A 16,481-nucleotide genomic window follows, 5' to 3' on the forward strand; every position below is an offset into this window, starting at 1 on the left:
ACACACACACACACACACACACACACACACCCACACACAATGCCCATAAAACACCTCTCCCTGCAGGCTGACCACAAAGACCCAGGAAGATATTCCATCTGTCTTTCTTGAGCCTGTATGGATAGTGGTAGACAGATTCTAGAGATCACTTTCCCCAGTGCTCCACACCCTGTTGTAGATGATTAGGATTTAACCACTCTACATTTAGCGTTATGTCCCAAATGGGACCCTATTGCCTCTGTAGTGTTTTGACCAGGGCCCACAATAGGGCCTACATAGTGCGTCCTGGTCAACAATAGTGCACTACATAGGCAATAGTGTACTATTTGGGACTCAGCATACCAATTCAAAATATTGTCTTAATGTGTCTCTATTCTGTGTGTAATCTCCTGCTGTTCTCTCCTCTTCTCTAGTGTTCCTTTCTGCCAAAGTTCTCCATTCACATAGAGACCAAGTATGAGGACAACAAAGGCAGCAATGACAATGTCAGTATGGTTGTCTATGAGTGGTCATGGTGTGTGTCTGTGAGTGGTGTGTGTCTGTGCATGGTCATGGTGTGTGTCTGTGAGTGGTGTGTGTCTGTGAATGGTGTGTGTCTGTGCATGGTCATGGTGTGTGTCTGTGAGGAGTCATGGTGTGTGTCTGCATGGTCATGGTGTGTGTCTGAGTTGTCATGGTGTGTGTCTGTGAGTGGTCATGGTGTGTGTCTGTGAGTGGTCATGGTGTGTGTCTGTGAGGGGCCATGGTGTGTGTCTGTGAGGGGCCATGGTGTGTGTCTGTGAGGGGTCATGGTGTGTGTCTGTGAGGGGCCATGGTGTGTGTCTGTGAGGGGTCATGGTGTGTGTCTGTGAGGGGCCATGGTGTGTGTCTGTGAGTGGTCATGGTGTGTGTCTGTGAGTGGTCATGGTGTGTGTCTGTGAGTGGTCATGGTGTGTGTCTGTGAGTGGTCATGGAGTGTGTCTGTGAGTGGTCATGGTGTGTGTCTGTGAGTGGTCATGGTGTGTGTCTGTGAGGGGTCATGGTGTGTGTCTGTGAGGGGTCATGGTGTGTGTCTGAGTTGTCATGGTGTGTGTCTGTGAGTGGTCATGGTGTGTGTCTGTGAGTGGTCATGGTGTGTGTCTGTGAGGGGCCATGGTGTGTGTCTGTGAGGGGTCATGGTGTGTGTCTGTGAGTGGTCATGGTGTGTGTCTGTGAGGGGTCATGGTGTGTGTCTGTGAGTGGTCATGGTGTGTGTCTGTGAGGGGTCATGGTGTGTGTCTGTGAGGGGTCATGGTGTGTGTCTGTGAGGGGTCATGGTGTGTGTCTGTGAGTGGTCATGGTGTGTGCACTTGAATACCACATACAACATTCAGTCTCATCTTTTTCTGTCTCACTTCTAAACGAGTGGGTGGAGTCAGAACAGGGGGATGCTGGGATGAATAAGAACACTGGTCTAATATATTCACGATGGCCTGCTAATTGCCCCAGCCAACTCATCAGAATGCACGTTTATTTCTTGGCTAGCCTCTCCCTCACTAAGATCAGTGAGATTACCAATCAGTCTGTGGGCTTCAGGGCCCATATTCATAAAACATCTTTAGTAGGAGTGCTGATCTAGGATCAGGTCCCCCTTGTCCATGTGATCTAATTCATAAAAGTCCAAATTGATCCTAGATCAGCACTCCAAGTCTGAGAGGCTTTATGAAAATGGGCCCAGGCCTCCGAGTCAAGTGGAAGTGGTTCTTTCTCCAGCCTTTCAATGTGGAGCATATCAAATCAAGTTGGATATGGATTTATGCATTGGGGCGGCAGGTAGCCTAGTGGTTACAGCATTGGGCCAGTAACCGAAAGGTTGCTAGATCGAATCCCTGAGCTGACAAGGTAAAAATCTGTCAATCTGCCCCTGAACAAAACAGTTAACCCACTGTTCCTAGGCTGTCATTGTAAATAAGAATTTATTCTTAACTGACTTTCCTAGTTAAATAAATGTTTAAAAAAGATGGATAACTGTGGGGTAAGGCTGTGTGTGGTGGTTGATCATCTCTACCATTCCCATCTCTCTACATACATCCTCCCTTTCAATTCTCTTTTTCCTTTCATCCTTTTTATATTGAATAGGAATGTTTATTTTGTATACCTATGTGTTAGGAGAGTTTATATCGTATACCTCTGTGTTAGGAGAGTTTATATTGTATACCTCTGTGTTAGGAGAGTTTATATCGTATACCTCTGTGTTAGGAGAGTTTATATCGTATACCTCTGTGTTAGGAGAGTTTATATCGTATACCTCTGTGTTAGGAGAGTTTATATCGTATACCTCTGTGTTAGGAGAGTTTATATCGTATACCTCTGTGTTAGGAGAGTTTATATCGTATACCTCTGTGTTAGGAGAGTTTATATTGTATACCTCTGTGTTAGGAGAGTTTATATTGTATACCTCTGTGTTAGGAGAGTTTATATTGTATACCTCTGTGTTAGGAGAGTTTATATCGTATACCTCTGTGTTAGGAGAATTTATATCGTATACCTCTGTGTTAGGAGAGTTTATATCGTATACCTCTGTGTTAGGAGAGTTTATATCGTATACCTCTGTGTTAGGAGAGTTTATATCGTATACCTCTGTGTTAGGAGAGTTTATATCGTATACCTCTGTGTTAGGAGATTTTATATTGTATACCTCTGTGTTAGGAGAGTTTATATCGTATACCTCTGTGATAGGAGAGTTTATATCGTATACCTCTGTGTTAGGAGAGTTTATATCGTATACCTCTGTGTTAGGAGAGTTTATATCGTATACCTCTGTGTTAGGAGAGTTTATATCGTATACCTCTGTGTTAGGAGAGTTTATATCGTATACCTCTGTGTTAGGAGAGTTTATATCGTATACCTCTGTGTTAGGAGAGTTTATATTGTATACCTCTGTGTTAGGAGAGTTTATATTGTATACCTCTGTGTTAGGAGAGTTTATATTGTATACCTCTGTGTTAGGAGAGTTTATATCGTATACCTCTGTGTTAGGAGAATTTATATCGTATACCTCTGTGTTAGGAGAGTTTATATCGTATACCTCTGTGTTAGGAGAGTTTATATCATATACCTCTGTGTTAGGAGAGTTTATATCGTATACCTCTGTGTTAGGAGAGTTTATATCGTATACCTCTGTGTTAGGAGATTTTATATTGTATACCTCTGTGTTAGGAGAGTTTATATCGTATACCTCTGTGAAAGGAGAGTTTATATCGTATACCTCTGTGTTAGGAGAGTTTATATCGTATACCTCTGTGTTAGGAGAGTTTATATCGTATACCTCTGTGCTAGGAGAGTTTCAATAATGTATTATCTTGGTTGGGCTTGCTATCGGATGCCTATTGCCTCATGTTACACAATGGGTTTACTCATAACTAATCCCCCTTCTTCTGGTTTGAAGGACATGTCAAGGACATCCATAGTACACCAAGGTCTTACTCTGTTACATATCTGCATCTCAAATGACAATCTATTCCCTATGTAGTGCACTACTTTTGACCAGAGCCCTGCACTGCATAGGCAATAGGGTGCCATTTGAGATGCAGACAACAGGTGTTTTCAGCCTCGTTCACCTGCTGCATCTTCTTTTTGTGAGAGTTGCTGTGTCATGGAGAAAGGGATGATTGCCTACAGCTCCTTGGCTACAGATTTGAATTCCCTACAGTATGAAGGACTGATATTCAGACAACCAGAGAAAGGAGAGAAGGGGGAGCAAGATAGAAAGGAAATAAGATATAGGGAGATATTGTGTGTGTCTGTCTGCATGTCTGATCCAGTCCTTTAAACAGGGACTGTTGCTTCTTGTTCCTCTCACCACTGAACCTCATTTCCTGGTGGGGGACACATTCACATTACCATTCCACAACATTTACATGATGTCATATAATAGAAATGATCCTGTCTGTCCTGGGTCGTGTTCATTAGGACATAACGGAAACCATTATAAAACATTTTGCTATAGACAAAAGAAAATCAAAGTTTCTTATTGGACATTTCCAGGTAATCCCTCCCTGTTTCAGCTGATTTTCTTGTGTTTGGTGCAAAATGAACACGACCCTGACTTCATTCCTGAGACTAAAGTATGTATTTGCTGAATTTTAAATTCATCCCATCAATGCCTCAATTTCCCAAGGCTTACTTCCTCTACTCTCAAAGACATCATCACTCAGTTCAGTTTTTCATCCTCCCAGTCTACTTATCATGCAAAGGTTGGTAGATGAATACACATTGATGTCAGTAATGGATGGATTTTTGTCTGGATTATTCAACTATTTCAAGGAGGTTATTACTGCACCAGCTCTGTCTCTGTCTCTCCTGTTTCTTTCTCCCTGCTAAATGAGCTAAATGTATCCTCCGGGCAAAAGCACCTGTCACCTGACGAGGTCTAATGGCTTTAATAGGGAAAGGAGTAAATCATTCATAACCGTTAAAAGCCTCGCTTTCCCCCTTCAAACAATGTGATTCTCTATATGATTGGCAGCTCTGGCCGATCAGTATCATGCAATGCTCGCTCACTCAACTTACCCAAACATCAGAGCTCCACCTAGTGGCTGCTGTGGGAATGAGCTTCACTCCTAAGATCACTGATATCTACATAGATAAGGTGTTGCTGAAATACAACGTCCTCATCATGGGTGTCCCTACATCTGAGACTTGGAGAACAGTTGATTATGTTCTCTCTCTCTCTAAAATGACATGGCCATCTTTTTCTCCCTCAGATCTTTGATAGCGAGCCCAAAGGGGAGGAGGAGATAGAGGTGTGCTTAGTGGATATCGCCTACGACGAGATCCCAGAGCGCTACTACAAGGAGTCTGAGGTGAGGAGGTCAAAGGTTAGAAGTCAAGGGATAGGAATCCCAAGTCACTGTTTCAGCAGCAGTGGACTTCGACAGTCACAATTCTCCATCGTTTTCCAGTACAAGTGTGTACTTGTACACTCACCGGCATGGATTTAAAACCATATGATTGGTCTAAGCATTGGCTGGCGTGAGTTTCCACCATTGTTAAACCCATGTTAGAAAGTGTGGAAGTGTACTTTTTGGAAGGAGTGGGGGGGTGAACTATGGGTGCTAGAAACCTGGTCATTTCACAAAGTCAGAAAAAGTGTAAGAGGGTGATAACATAATATCTAAGTGAATACGCTCTTAGAAAAACTGCACTATCTAGAACCTAAAAGGGTTCTTTGGCTGACCCCATAGGAGAACCCTTTGAAGAACCCTTTTTTGGTTCCAGGTTGAACACTTCTACCTGGAACCAAAAAGAGTTCTACCTAGAACCAAAAAGGGTTATTTTATGGGGACAGCCGAAGAACCCGTTTGGAACCCTTTTTTCTAAGAGTGTATACAAATCCCCTATACAAATCTCATATCTCATTTGCTCATTTCTCCTCTCAGCCTTGAGGGTCAGCTAGCTGCTAGTTTCATCAGAGAGAGAGAGACCTCTAGCTGGTCATATCTCCCCTCTCAGCCCTGAGGGTCAGCTAGCTGCTAGTTTCATCAGAGAGAGAGAGACCTCTAGCTGGTCATATCTCCCCTCTCAGCCCTGAGGGTCAGCTAGCTGCTGGTATCATCAGAGAGAGAGACCTCTAGCTGGTCATATCTCCCCTCTCAGCCCTGAGGGTCAGCTAGCTGCTGGTATCATCAGAGAGAGAGACCTCTAGCTGGTCATATCTCCCCTCTCAGCCCTGAGGGTCAGCTAGCTGCTAGTTTCATCACAGAGAGAGACCTCTAGCTGGTCATATCTCCCCTCTCAGCCCTGAGGGTCAGCTAGCTGCTAGTTTCATCAGAGAGAGAGAGACCTCTAGCTGGTCATATCTCCCCTCTCAGCCCTGAGGGTCAGCTAGCTGCTGGTATCATCAGAGAGAGATACCTCTAGCTGGTCATGGCTGCCATTAACCATGTTCACCGCTGTATCCCTGCTCTCCTTCACGTTCCATTCTTCGCTCTTCACAAGCCTCAGGGAGGTTTGATGTAGGGGTGGATGGAGGGAGGGGGTGGAGGGATGGAGGAATACATGGTGTTATCTTCCTCAAACAGCCTCTTACAGCTTCTCACTCCTCTGATCACCAACTGGCTATGTGCCTCTCCATACGTGTGTGTGTGTGTATGTGTATGTAGTTGACGTCTTGGGTCTTGGGTTGACGTCAGGGTTGACGTCACTTCCTCTTGAATTTGCAGACGTGTTGCTGTGCGTTTTGTTGCTGTGCGTTTTGTTGCCAACCTTACTTTGCTAGCTGACAACTTTACGTTTTTTTCTTTTTACTTTTTAATTACCGTTTATATTTTTAGTTTTTCCATCACAACTTTTTTCCCTCATTCAACTTTTTCACTCCGGACGCTTTATCTGGACATGGTTCGTCAGTACTTTCAACAGCCGAAGCTAAGTAGTAACATTAACATGATGTCTTTTAATTGCAGTCGCTGTACTATACAGGAGAACGATCGCCTTACGGCGAGGATAGCTGTGCTACAAGCCCTTCAAGCTGCATACTGGATCCTATTCCAACTAGACTACTGAAAGAGCTGCTTCCTGTGCTTGGCCCTCCTATGTTGAACATAATAAACGGCTCTCTATCCACCGGATGTGTACCAAACTCACTAAAAGTGGCAGTAATAAAGCCTTTCTTGAAAAAGCCAAAACTTGACCCGGAAAATATAAAAAACTATCGGCCTACATCGAATCTTCCATTCCTCTCAAAAAAAAATGAAAAAGCTGTTGCGCAGCAACTCACTGCCTTCCTGAAGACAAACAATGTATACGAAATGCTTCAGTCTGGTTTTAGACCCCATCATAGCACTGAGACTGCACTTGTGAAGGTGGTAAATTACCTTTTAATGGCGTCAGACCGAGGCTCTGCATCTGTCCTCATGCTACTAGACGGATTTACAGAAACCTGGGAATTTTGGGAAAGTTGCTGGAATTTTGCAAACCAAATTCACATTATACCAGAACAATGATATCCAGTTGAAGTCGGAAGTTTACATACACCTTAGCCAAATACATTTAAACTCAGTTTTTCACAATTGCTGACATTTAATCCTAATAAAAATTCCCTGTCTTAGGTAAGTTAGGATCATCAATTTATTTTAAGAATGTGAAATGTAAGAATAATAGTAGAGTGATTTATTTCAGATTTGATTTATTTCATCACATTCCCAGTGGGTCTTTAGTTTACATACACTCAATTAGGATTTGGTAGCATTGCCTTTAAATTGTTTAACTTGGGTCAAATGTTTCAGGTAGCCTTCCACAAGCTTCCCACAATAAGTTGGGTGAATTATGGCCCATTCCTCCAGACAGAGCTGGTGTAACTGAGTCAGGTTTGTAGGCCTCCTTGCCCGCACACGCTTTTTCAGTTCTGCTCACAAATTTTCTATTGGATTGAGGTCAGGGCTTTGTGATGGCCACTCCAATACCTTGACTTTGTTGTCCTTGAGCCATTTTGCCACAACTTTGGAAGTATACTTGGGGTCATTGTCCATTTGGAAGACCCGTTTGCGACCAAGCTATAACTTCCTGACTGATGTATTGAGATGTTGCTTCAATATATCCACATCATTTTCCTTTCTCATGATGACATCTATTTTGTGAAGTGCATCAGTCCCTCCTGCAGCAAAGCACCCTCACAACATGATGCTGCCACTGCCATGCTTCACGGTTTGGATGGTGTTCTTCGGGTTGCAAGCCTCCCCATTTTTCCTCCAAACATAACAATGGTCATTATGGCCAAACAGTTCTATTTTTATTTTATCAGACCAGAGGACATTTCTCCAAAAAGTACAATCTTTGTCCCCATGTGCAGTTGCAAACCGTAGTTTGGCTTTTTTATGGTGGTTTTAGAGCAGTGGCTTCTTCCTTGCTGAGCGGCCTTTCAGGTTATGTCGATATAGGACTTGTTGTACTGTGTATATAGATACTTTTGTACCTGTTTCCTCCAGCATCTTCACATGGTCCTTTGCTGTTGTTCTGGGATTGATTTGCACTTTTGGCACCAAAGTGCGTTCATCTCTAGGAGACAGAACGCGTCTCCTTCCTGAGCGGTATGACGGCTGTGTGGTCCCATTGTGTTTATACTTGCGTACTATTGTTTGTACAGATGAACGTGGTACCTTCAGGCATTTGGAAATTGCTCCCAAGGATGAACCGGACTTGTGGAGGTCTACAACTTTTTTCTGAGGTCTTTGCTGATTTCTTTTGATTTTCCCATGATGTCAAGCAAAGAGGCACTGAGTTTGAAGGTAGGCCTTTAAATACATTCACAGGTACACCCCCAATTGACTCAAATTATGTCAATTAGCCTATCAGAAGCTTCTAAAGCCATGACATAATTTTCTGGAATTTTCCAAGCTGTTTAAAGGCACAGTCAACTTAGTGTTCATAAACTTCTGACCCACTGGAATTGTGATACAGTGAATTATAAGTGAAATTATCTGTCTGTAAACAATTGTTGGGAAAATGAATTGTGTCATGCACAAAGTAGATGTCCTAACCGACTTGCTAAAACTATAGATTGCTAACAAGAAATTTGTGGAGTGGTTGAAAAACGAGTTTTAATGACTCCAACCTAAGTGTATATAAACTTCCGACTTCAACTGTATAACTTGGTAATGTGCTCAAAGCACAGAAGTTTTTCCTGCCCATATAAAAAAAAAACTTGTGGCTAGACGGTATGCAGTTACTGACGAAAGTGACGCATAAATCAAAATCTACATTTGTTGGTGGTTTGGGGTAGAATTGTAGCATTTCAACTAACCCTAAACCTAATCATTGTCCTAACCTTAACCTAATGCTCCTAACCTGCTAGGTTAATTATCCTATCATGCTGTGTAAATTCTCCTAACCTGCGAGGTTATTACCCTATCCTGCTCCATAAATTCTCCTAACCTGCTAGGTTAATTGTCCTATCCTGCTCCGTAAGTTCTCCTAACATATCTGGATTAATTATTGTATCCTGCTGCGTAAGTTCTCCTAACCTGCTAGGTTAATTGTCCTATCCTGCTCCGTAAGTTCTCCTAACATATCTGGATTAATTATTTGTATCCTGCTGCGTAAGTTCTCCTAACCTGCTAGGTTAATTATCGTATCCTGCTGCGTAAGTTCTCCTAACCTGCTAGGTTAATTATCGTATCCTGCTGCGTAAGTTCTCCTAACCTGCTAGGTTAATTATCGTATCCTGCTCCGTAAGTTCTCCTAACCTGCTAGGTTAATTATCGTATCCTGCTGCGTAAGTTCTCCTAACCTGCTAGGTTATTATCCTACCCTGCTCCGTAAGTTCTCCTAACCTGCTAGGTTAATTATCGTATCCTGCTGCGTAAGTTCTCCTAACCTGCTAGGTTATTATCCTATCCTGTCCGTAAGTTCTCCTAACCTGCTAGGTAAATTATCGTATCCTGCTGCGTAAGTTCTCCTAACCTGCTAGGTTAATTATCGTATCCTGTTGCGTACGTTCTCCTAACCTGCTAGGTTATTATCCTATCCTGCTCCGTAAGTTCTCCTAACCTGCTAGGTTATTATCCTACCCTGCTCCATAAGTTATCCTAACCTGCTAGGTTAATTATCGTATCCTGCTGTATACGTTCTCCTAACCTGCTAGGTTACCATCCTGCTCCGTAAGTTCTCCTAACCTGCTAGGTTAATTAACATATCCTGCTGCGTAAATTCTCCTAAACTGCTACATTAAGTCAATTCTGTTCGTAACTGTATACCATCTAGTCCTTGTCACGCCCTGACCTTAGTTATCTATGTTTTCTGTATTATTTTGGTTAGGTCAGGGTGTGACGAGGGTGGGTATGCTTGTTTTGGATTGTCTAGGGTTTTTTGTATGTCTCTGGGTTTTGGTAAATCTAGGTATATGTAAGTCTATGGTGACCTGAATTGGTTCCCAATCAGAGGCAGCTGTTTATCATTGTATCTGATTGGGGATCATATTTAGGTTGCCATTTTCCCTTTTGGTTTTGTGGGTTGTGGGTACAGCCTCACGGTTCGGTTTGTTAGTTTTGTTCAGTGTTCTTTCTTATAATAAAGAATTTGACTCAACCTAACCAAACTTTATAACGCGTCTCATCTGCAATCACGTAAAGTGCCTCCAGGTTTCTCCTCCTGTGCACAGCGTGTGTGTGTGTGTGTGTGTGGTGTGTGTGTGTGTGTGTGTGTGTGTGTGTGTGTGTGTGTGTGTGTGTGTGGGGGGGGGGGCGGCGATGCATCCCTTCTCACCATCCCAACACTGAGACACCTGACCTTGCTAATGAGCATTACAGTATAATGAGTCCCCAGGGAAGTGTGATTAATTCATGCGTAATGGGTACTGTTTGTAACGAGAAACCCCCCCAGCGGGCTGCTCCAGGCTGGGCTCTCCATAAGACTTGTACCCTCCTGGTACCGACCATCCATTCTGCTGGACTGCTGGACAAAGAAAACATGGTTCATTCATACTTGTCAGGATGTTTACTGCAAAACTCATTGGGTCAGGAATTAAATTGCATTCCTGTATAGAGACATAACAATGAGGTGAGACAGTGGCACTATGCTCATGAGATATGTGAAAGTTATATTCTTCAATGTCACTATGTCAAAAGAAGTCCAACATTGGATGTACCAATCCGGGACTGTAGCTTTAATACTGTTCATACTGTGTTTCCATGGTTCCCTGTAGGACTTGCGGTACTTTAAATCAGAGAAGACAGACCGGGGTGTTCTGCAGGAGGGCTGGATCGACAACCAGGAACCCATCATGTGCTCCTACAAACTGGTGACAGTCAAGTTCGAGGTGTGGGGTCTTCAGACACGGGTGGAGCAGTTTGTACACAAGGTCAGTCCAGTTATGTCCACCCACCATTTCTGTATTCACACACACACACACACACACACACACACACACACACACACACACACACACACACACACACACACACACACACACACACACACACACACACACACACACACACACACACACACACACACACACACACACACACACATCCATTTCCTCTCCCTTCAATTCAATTTATCCCCCTCCACCCCTACCTAAAGCCCTGTTCCCCCTCTGAGCTGTCCCTCTCCTTGCTTGAGGGTCTCTTTCCCTAACATCACACACACACACACCATTACTCATACAGGGACACACATGGCTAACATTAACTGGTGGAGGAGTGGAAAAAAGACAGAGAACAACTCTTAAAGTCCATCCTCTCTGACTCACTAAGTCTTCTAACCTCCTTTCCTCTCTGACTCACCTGTCCTCTCACTAAGTCTTCTAGCTTCCTTTCCTCTCTGAAATACCTGTCCTCTCACTAAGTCTTCTAGCTTCCTTTCCTCTCTGACTCACCTGTCCTCTCTGACGAACCTGTCCTCTCATTAAGTCTTCTAAATTCCTTTCCTCTCTGACCACCTGTCCTCTCTGACTCACCTGTCCTCTCTGACTCACCTGTCCTCTCTGAATCACCTGTCCTCTCACTAAGTCTTCTAACCTCCTTTCCTCTCTGACTCACCTAACCTCTCACTAAGTCTTCTAGCTTCCTTTCCTCTCTGACTCACCTGTCCTCTCACAAAGTCTTCTAGCTTCCTTCACTCTCTGACTCACCTGTCCTCTCACTAAGTCTTCTAGCTTCCTTCCCTCTCTGACTCACCTGTCCTCTCACTAAGTCTTCTAGCTTCCTTCCCTCTCTGACTCACCTGTCCTCTCACTAAGTCTTCTAACCTCCTTTCCTGTCCACCCTTCTTTCTTTCTTGCTCTCTCTTTCTCTCTCTCTCTCTCCCTCCCTCCCTCCCTCCCTCCCTCCCTCCCTCCCTCCCTCCCTCCCTCCCTCCCTCCCTCCCTCCCTCCCTCCCTCCCTCCCTCCCTCCCTTTCTTTCTTTCTCACTCTCCCTCTTTACCTTCCTTATCCTTCTCTCTCCATCCTCAGGTTATCCGTGACGTCCTGCTCCTAGGACACAGACAAGCCTTTGCCTGGGTGGATGAGTGGATTGGTGAGTTTGCGTCTTGTCTCTGTCCCAGTTAGTTCACATGTACGCTCAGATGTGAGCTAGCTTGTTTATACTGTGTGTATATATATTATTATTATTACATTTAAAAATATATATATTTCATAGTATTGTATTTTATTGAGTAAGGAGATGGAGAGGGAGGGAGATGCAGACTAGTGCTGGGGCCAGGATTCTTACCCACACACTGAGGGGTGGCGTGTATGTGTGTATGTGCTGCAGTGGCCCAGTTACCTGCTAGACCAGCCTCTGGCACATAACTACTATCTACTTCTATGTGACCATGATCTTCGCTCTGCCTAATGTAGGACCTAGGCCACGGCACCAAGCACTGCTACTATCTATTATCTGTATATTTGAGTTTGTGTTCATTTGTCTGTTTCTTGAAAGCTATCTCAAAATATCAGTAACTCATCTATACAAGCATTGATTTGTGTTAATAACCATTATTTTGTATGATGTTTTTAGTCTGAGAATGTATTGTCTAAACGTGTCTTCACTGTTTCATTGATTTGCTTCACTGTTTCAACATGAGCAAAAGGCTTATAACATGGATCTGTGTGGCCAGGATGGTCAAACACAAGGTACACTGCAGCAAGACTTGAGTTCAATACTACAGTATTTAAAATACCTTAAGCGTTTGCTTTAACCTGCTTGGAGGGCCAGGTGGGCGGGGTTTGTATTTCCAATACTTTTTTATTGGTTCCAATGAAACAGGCAAGCTCAATCAACCACAGCTTCAGTATTTCAAATCATTTCTAACGGTATTTGAATACACATCTGACTGAAACTATACTTCTCACCCTGCTGTTACATTTGTTAGCAGCCTTTTTTTAGGAAAAAAGACAATTGATAGGCCAGACCACTCTTTCGTACATCTAGAATTATGTACTTAACTCTGTACGTTTTTTAAAAAAGCTGACGCATCACGATTGTCATAGAGAAGGAACATAAACATTCTTAATAATAACAATAATACGGAGCTGTGAGGGGAACGGCACCTCAGTACCTTCAGGCTCTGATCAGGCCCTACACCCAAACAAGGGCACTGCGTTAATCCACCTCTGGCCTGCTCGCCTCCCTACCACCGAGGAAGTACAGTTCCCGCTCAGCCCAGTCAAAACTGTTCGCTGCTCTGGCACCCCAATGGTGGAACAAACTCCCTCACGACGCCAGGACAGCGGAGTCAATCACCACCTTCCGGAGACACCTGAAACCCCACCTCTTTAAGGAATACCTAGGATAGGATAAAGCAATCCTTCTGACCCCCCCCCCCCCCCCCCTTAAAAGATTTAGATGCACTATTGTAAAGTGGCTGTTCCACTGGATGTCATAAGGTGAATGCACCAATTTGTAAGTCGCTCTGGATAAGAGCGTCTGCTAAATGACTTAAATGTAAATGTAAATGATAATGATTCAATGTATTTATAAATGTTATTTTTAATCCCAGGCCCCAGTCCCCGTCAATGTAAATATGAATTTGTTCTTAACTAGCTTGCCTAGTTAAATAAAAGTTTATAAAAAAAAAAATTATAAAGCCCATTTCTCACAACCAATATGCTTTCTCGCTGACCTTCATCAGAGAAGCTCCCACTTGAGATGTATCCACTGCAAGAGAAGGATTCAGAGAGTCTGCACACAGATACACAGAGCACTTGACTCAGTGCTGTATGGGTCATAGGATGAGAGAACGTGAGAGCATGCCGAGAGTCAGTAACTATTGTCACGCCCTGGCCTTATTATTCTTTGTTTTCTTTATTATTTTAGTTAGGTCAGGGTGTGACATGGGGAATGTTTATGTTTTGTTGGTTTTGGGTGTTTATTTGGTAAAGGGGTTATGGGGTGTAGTAGATGGTTTTGTGTTGAGTGTATATGTCTAGCGTTGTCTATGTTGGTTAGTTATCTAGGAGAGTCTATGGTTACCTGAATGAGTTCCCAATTAGAGACAGCTGATTTCGGTTGTCTCTGATTGGGAGCCTTATTTAGGGTAGCCATAGGCTCTCATTGGTTGTGGGTAATTGTCTATGTAAGAACGTTTGTAGCCAGTGTGTGTGTAAGTGCACAACGTTTGTAGCTTCACGGTCGTTTTGTTATTTTGTTGTTTTGTTAAAGTGTTTTTGTGTCGTGTTCATCTTCGTCTTTTAAATAAAAAAAGAGAAGATGTATTCATATCCAGCTGCGCCTTGGTCCTCATTCTCTCCAGTACACGATCGTGACAGAATTACCCACCATAGGACCAAGCGGCATGGAAGGCGGCAACAGGACCTACCCACAAAGGATTTCTGGACATGGGAGGAGATACTGGATGGTAAGGGGCCTTGGGATCAACCTGGAGAATATCGCCTCTCTCGTGAAGAGCTGGAGGCAGCGAAAGCCGAGAGGAGGCGATATGAGGAGGCAGCACGGAGACAAGGCTGGAGACCCGTGAGTACAACCCCAAAATTTCTTGGGGGGGGCCTTAAAGGGAGTGTGGCGAAGTCAGGTAGGAAACCTGCGCCTACTCCCTGTACTTACCGTGGAGAGCGGGAGTACGGGCAGACACCGTGTTACGCAGTAGAGCGCACGGTGTCTCCTGTACGTGGGCATAGCCCGGTTCGGTACATTTCAGCTCCACGTATCGGCCGGGCTAGACTGAGCGTTGAGCCGTATGTCATGAAGCCGGCCCAACGCATCTGGTCACCAGTGCGTCTCCTCGGGCCGGCGTACATGGCACCAGCCTTACGCATGGTGTCCCCGGTTCGCCTACATAGGCCGGTGCGGGTTATTCCACCTCCCCGCACTGGTCAGGCGACGGGGAGCATACAACCAGGTAAGGTTGGGCAGGCTCGGCGTTCAAGGGAGCCAGTACGCCTGCACGGTCCGGTATTTCCGGCGCCACCTCCCCGCCCCAATCCAGTACCACCAGTGCCTCCTCCACGCACTAGCTATATGGTGCGTGTCTCCAGCCCTTTACCACCAGTGTCTAAACCACGCACCAAGCCTCCTGTGTGTCCCCAGAGTCCTGTGCGTCCTGTTGCTGCTCCCCGCACTAGCCCTGAGATGCGTGTCCCCAGCCCGGTGCCACCAGTCCCGGCACCACGCACCAGGCCTACAGTGCGCCTCAGCCGGCAGGAGTCTGCCGTCTGCACAGCGTTGACTGAACTGCTCGTCTCCCCAGCGCCATCTGAGCCATCCGTCTCCCCAGCGCCATCTGAGCCATCCGTCTCCCCAGCGCCATCTGAGCCATCCGTCTCCCCAGCGCCATCTGAGCCATCCGTCTGCAATGAGCCTGCAAAGCCGCCCGTCTGCAATGAGCCTGCAAAGCCGCCCGTCTGCCATGAGCCTGCAAAGCCGCCCGTCTGCCATGAGCCTGCAAAGCCGCCCGTCTGCCATGAGCCCACTGAGCCGTCCGCCAGACAGGAGCCGCTAGAGCCGCCAGCCAGACAGGAGCCGCTAGAGCCGTCTGTCAGACAGGATCTGCCAGAGCCGCCAATCAGACAGGATCTGCCAGAGCCGCCAATCAGACAGGAGCAGCCAGATCAGTCAGCCAGCCATGAGCAGCCAGATCCGTCAGCTAGCCATGAGCAGCCAGATCCGTCAGCTAGCCATGAGCAGCCAGATCCGTCAGCTAGCCATGAGCAGCCAGATCCGTCAGCTAGCCATGAGCAGCCAGATCCGTCAGCTAGCCATGAGCAGCCAGATCCGTCAGCTAGCCATGAGCAGCCAGATCCGTCAGCTAGCCATGAGCAGCCAGATCCGTCAGCTAGCCATGAGCAGCCAGATCCGTCAGCTAGCCATGAGCAGCCAGATCCGTCAGCTAGCCATGAGCAGCCAGATCCGTCAGCTAGCCATGAGCAGCCAGATCCGTCAGCCAGCCATGAGCAGCCAGATCCGTCAGCCAGCCATGAGCAGCCAGATCCGTCAGCCAGCCATGAGCAGCCAGATCCGTCAGCCAGCCATGAGCAGCCAGATCCGTCAGCCAGCCATGAGCAGCCAGATCAGTTAGCCAGCCATGAGCAGCCAGATCAGTTAGCCAGCCATGAGCAGCCAGATCTGTCAGCCAGCCATGGGCCGTCCCTCAGTCCGGAGCTGCAGTCCCTCAGTCCGGAGCTGCAGTCCCTCAGTCCGGAGCTGCAGTCCCTCAGTCCGGAGCTGCAGTCCCTCAGTCCGGAGCTGCCGTTCCTCAGTCCGGAGCTGCCCCTCAGTCCGGAGCTGCCCCTTACCCTGGAGCTGCCCCTTACCCTGGAGCTGCCCCTTACCCTGGTGCTGCCCCTTACCCTGGTGCTGCCCCTTACCCTGGTACTGCCCCTTACCCTGGTACTGGTCCTTAGTCCGGAGCTGTCCCTTAGTCCGGAACTCCCCCTTAATGCAATGGGGTTAATGTGGAGGGGGGTCGTTTGGAGGAAGCCTAGGAGGTGGTTAGGTACTGTGGTGACGTGGGGACTACGACCAGAGCCGGAGCCGCCACCGTGGAGGGGAGCCCACCCAGACCCTCCCCTAGACTGTGTATGGTG

At 45.9% G+C, this 16,481-nt stretch overlaps 1 protein-coding gene across 1 annotated transcript in view; it reads left to right on the top strand.

Annotated features, from left to right (window-relative positions):
* The window catches only part of pitpnc1a (phosphatidylinositol transfer protein cytoplasmic 1a), a 38,684-nt gene that overhangs the window by 17,144 nt on the left and 5,059 nt on the right, over positions 1-16,481 (top strand). Inside the window, exons 4-7 of the mRNA XM_055912469.1 lie at positions 414-485; positions 4,725-4,823; positions 10,658-10,813; positions 11,910-11,973. Coding sequence (XP_055768444.1) covers positions 414-485; positions 4,725-4,823; positions 10,658-10,813; positions 11,910-11,973 — 391 coding nt within the window. The remainder of the gene's footprint in view (positions 1-413; positions 486-4,724; positions 4,824-10,657; positions 10,814-11,909; positions 11,974-16,481) is intronic.

Source organism: Salvelinus fontinalis, unplaced genomic scaffold (assembly GCF_029448725.1).
Source record: "Salvelinus fontinalis isolate EN_2023a unplaced genomic scaffold, ASM2944872v1 scaffold_0173, whole genome shotgun sequence".
In the NCBI taxonomy this organism is placed as follows: Eukaryota; Metazoa; Chordata; class Actinopteri; order Salmoniformes; family Salmonidae; genus Salvelinus; species Salvelinus fontinalis.